The sequence below is a fragment of the Helianthus annuus genome, chromosome 8, assembly GCF_002127325.2.
Source record: "Helianthus annuus cultivar XRQ/B chromosome 8, HanXRQr2.0-SUNRISE, whole genome shotgun sequence".
Taxonomy (NCBI): domain Eukaryota; kingdom Viridiplantae; phylum Streptophyta; class Magnoliopsida; order Asterales; family Asteraceae; genus Helianthus; species Helianthus annuus.
Window position 1 is genome coordinate 27,800,606 of NC_035440.2, and position 3,055 is coordinate 27,803,660.

Sequence of the window (3,055 nt, forward strand, 5' to 3'; positions counted from 1 at the left end):
AACTCCGGTAAGAGGACTTATTTACCGGAGGTAGATGAATCGCTTAAGCCGAAGGATAAGATGACCTTTGATACGGTGAACAATGCATTCCTCTTTTATCAGAAGTATGCAATGGCTTCAGGCTTCACTGCCAGGAAGTCTTCTCAATACACGCATCATGGTGTTATAAAATCTAAATGGTTCGTTTGCTCAAAGGAGGGGACTAAACCTTTTAAGGCGATCGACACATCTAAAGAGATTGACACCTCAAATAATGGGTCAAAAAGGAAATCTATTCGACGTGTTCCTTCTATAAGGACGGGTTGCGAAGCACGTATGTGTGTAAAGTTAATTACTCCGAATCTATACGAGGTATATTCTTTCAAGGAGGCCCATAATCACTTTTTTGTTGCTGAGGAAGATAGGCATTTACTCCCCGCTAACCGAGGTATGAACTATATGCAAGAGCAAGCCGTTAACGCGTTGAGCGCCTTAACATTGGACCTGTCAAAGCGTTTAATATCATGAGGACATTGTATGGTGGGTTTGATAAGGTTGGGCCAACCAAAAACGATTTTAAAAGTTTCAAGCGAGACCTGAATAGGTATATATATGAGTTTGACGCTGATATGATGATTAAACGGCTTTTGAGGAAGAAAGAGTACATGCCAAACTTTTCAATGGAGTATATAACAGCAGAAGATGGGGTTTTAAGGGGGTTGTTTTGGGCCGATGAAGATGCCAAAAGTAATTTTTCGGTGTTTGGGGACGTTGTTTCATTTGATGCTGCATATCGTCGTAACAAGTAAGTTTGGTAATTATTATCTTTATTTTGATTTTTACAGCTTATTGTCTTATGTATATGTCATTCAGTTGTATGGTGTTTTTATTCCGTATTTGTTTTTCAGGTACAACATGATGTTTGTTCCATTTACTGGTATCGACAACCACAATTGCAACGTTACTCTTGGTGCCGCTATAATAGGCAACGAAACGGCTGAAACTTATAGTTGGTTGCTAAAGGTGTTTCGTGAAGCATTTGGTCGTGCCCCTCCGGTGATTGTCACCGACCAAGACCCAGCCATGAAGAAGGCTATTGAAGATACATGGCCCGAGAGTAGACATAGGCTATGCATGTGGCACATCATGGACAAGCTTACTGCTAAGGTGTTTAGTTGTTCTTCCTTTTAACCTTTCTTTTTTATTTTTACATACTTTATGGTGATAATTGTGTTATATTTTCTTTAATGGTGTTTTAGGTTGGTGCTACAATCTGCAATAGTACAGATTTCAAAAAGAGGCTGTGTGCCATTGTGTGGACCGATTCAATTCTACCTGATAAGTTTGAAAGTGAGTGGGCTACCATAATAAACTATTTTAACTTGGTTGATCATGAGTGGCTGCAGTCAGTTTATCAAATCAGGGATACTTGGATACCGGTTTATTATCGCGAGGAGTTCATGTTGGGGCTTATGCGTACCTCATCTTGTTCAGAGAGTGAGAACCATTTCTGTGGACAGTTTTGTAACCCGGCGTGCACTCTTGTCGAATTTATTGGGCATTTTGATTTTGCTATTGAAGCTCAGAGACATGAGCACATGAAGAATGACCATGACACCAGCAACACCAACGTTGCAATATGGGCTGAAGACTTTGTTTTGGAGGATCAAGCGTCCAGGATATACATACGCACTATATTTTTTGACTAGCAGTTGGAGATACAAAATGGTTTACACAGATGTGCTATCGGAAAGTGGGAAAATATGGGTGACTTCGTTAACTTTTTTGTGAAGGACTAGGAACAACCATGCACTTCTTCGAGGTATACACATGATGTTTTGTAGTGTTAGTTATAAAAAATGTATAGCTCTTGCCGATTACGGGTTACATATGGTGTTATGGTATTTTTTTAGTGTGTGTTTATGTTGTAATGTGTTTAACAAAATTTTAATTTTTTAATGGTGTTTTATAGGTTATGATGCGGGAGGATGACATGACTGTGTATTGTACATGCAAAAGATTCGAACAGTTTGGGTTGTTGTGCTCACACATCTTTTGTGTGCTAAGGATGCTTGATATTAGGGAGTTTCCACAACGCTATATATTACGACGTTGGACTCGGGAGGCTGTTCTAAATAGTGCCCCTGGTGCTATTCTAGGTATCAACGAGACTGAGGATCGTTATAATGAAGTTAACCGCGTTGTACGTGAGATCACATATTCTACGAAGTCGGTTATTAACAAGCTTGTCACCAACTTTGATGCGCTATGCTCGTTCAGGGATCATGTTGTTAACTATTTCAAAACTGCGGATGAGGCAGTCGTCAATGCCCCACGTAAGAGCCGTCGCGAAAGGTTTGCTGAAATTACTGGTAACACAAAACCATCAGATGTAACCGTTCGTGTTCCCATTGGAACAAGATACAAAGGTATGGGTAAGCCTAAACGGATGAAGTCCAAACGTGAAATTGCTATAAGTCAGTTGGGCAAAAAGAGCCGTTAGTGTCAAAACTGTTTTAGATACGGGCATAACAGATGTACTTGCAAAAACCCTACCCGGACTAAAGAATAAGCTATGGCCAAGGATGACAGTGAAGAAGCTGATGAAGTTGGCGAGGAGGAAGATGAATGGGAGGAAGTTGAAGAAGATATGGATGAACAAGATGAGGATGAATCAGACGAGGAGAATGGGGAAGAGGAGTAGTAAGTTAGTTAGAGATGTCTAAACATTTCGTTATTTTTAACGTATTTTCTTCTTGTTTCGTACATTGCTAGGCTTTCTATCGTTTTTCGGATTCGCAGAAACTCATGGTTTTATTTTGTTTGGTTCTGTTCGAATTTCATATTACCGGTGACAATGTTTTATATATTGTGTTCTTGTTTTCCTTAAATATGTTTGTTTTGTTAACCAATGGTGTTATTTTTTGTTCAGGGTGTTTTATTATGTATGTTTCAAGTTTAATGGTGTTATTTGTCTGCACACAGATTTTTTTTTGTTAACCAGTGGTGTTATTTTTTGTTTAGGGTGTTTTATTATGTATGCTACAAGGTTAATGGTGTTATTTGTTTGCACACA

The 3,055-nt window shown here is 39.1% G+C and overlaps 1 protein-coding gene across 1 annotated transcript; it reads left to right on the forward strand.

Annotated features, from left to right (window-relative positions):
- Positions 1 to 503: 503 nt before the first annotated feature.
- On the forward strand, positions 504 to 2,482 carry LOC110869778 (protein FAR1-RELATED SEQUENCE 5-like). The gene is made up of 4 exons (XM_022119001.1): positions 504 to 784; positions 888 to 1,146; positions 1,239 to 1,634; positions 1,952 to 2,482. Exons 1-4 carry the CDS (start codon positions 504 to 506, stop codon positions 2,480 to 2,482), a joined length of 1,467 nt encoding a protein of 488 aa, XP_021974693.1.
- The last annotated feature ends 573 nt before the right edge of the window (positions 2,483 to 3,055 follow it).

What these genes read in the sequence shown, in the direction of transcription:
- LOC110869778 (XM_022119001.1), top strand. Translation starts at nt 504, where the DNA reads ATGAGGACATTGTATGGTGGGTTTGATAAGGTTGGGCCAACCAAAAAC. An exon ending in TGGACAAGCTTACTGCTAAG is followed by an intron (nt 1,147 to 1,238) that starts GTGTTTAGTTGT and finishes ATGGTGTTTTAG; the next exon opens with GTTGGTGCTACAATCTGCAA. An exon ending in CAATATGGGCTGAAGACTTT is followed by an intron (nt 1,635 to 1,951) that starts GTTTTGGAGGAT and finishes GGTGTTTTATAG; the next exon opens with GTTATGATGCGGGAGGATGA.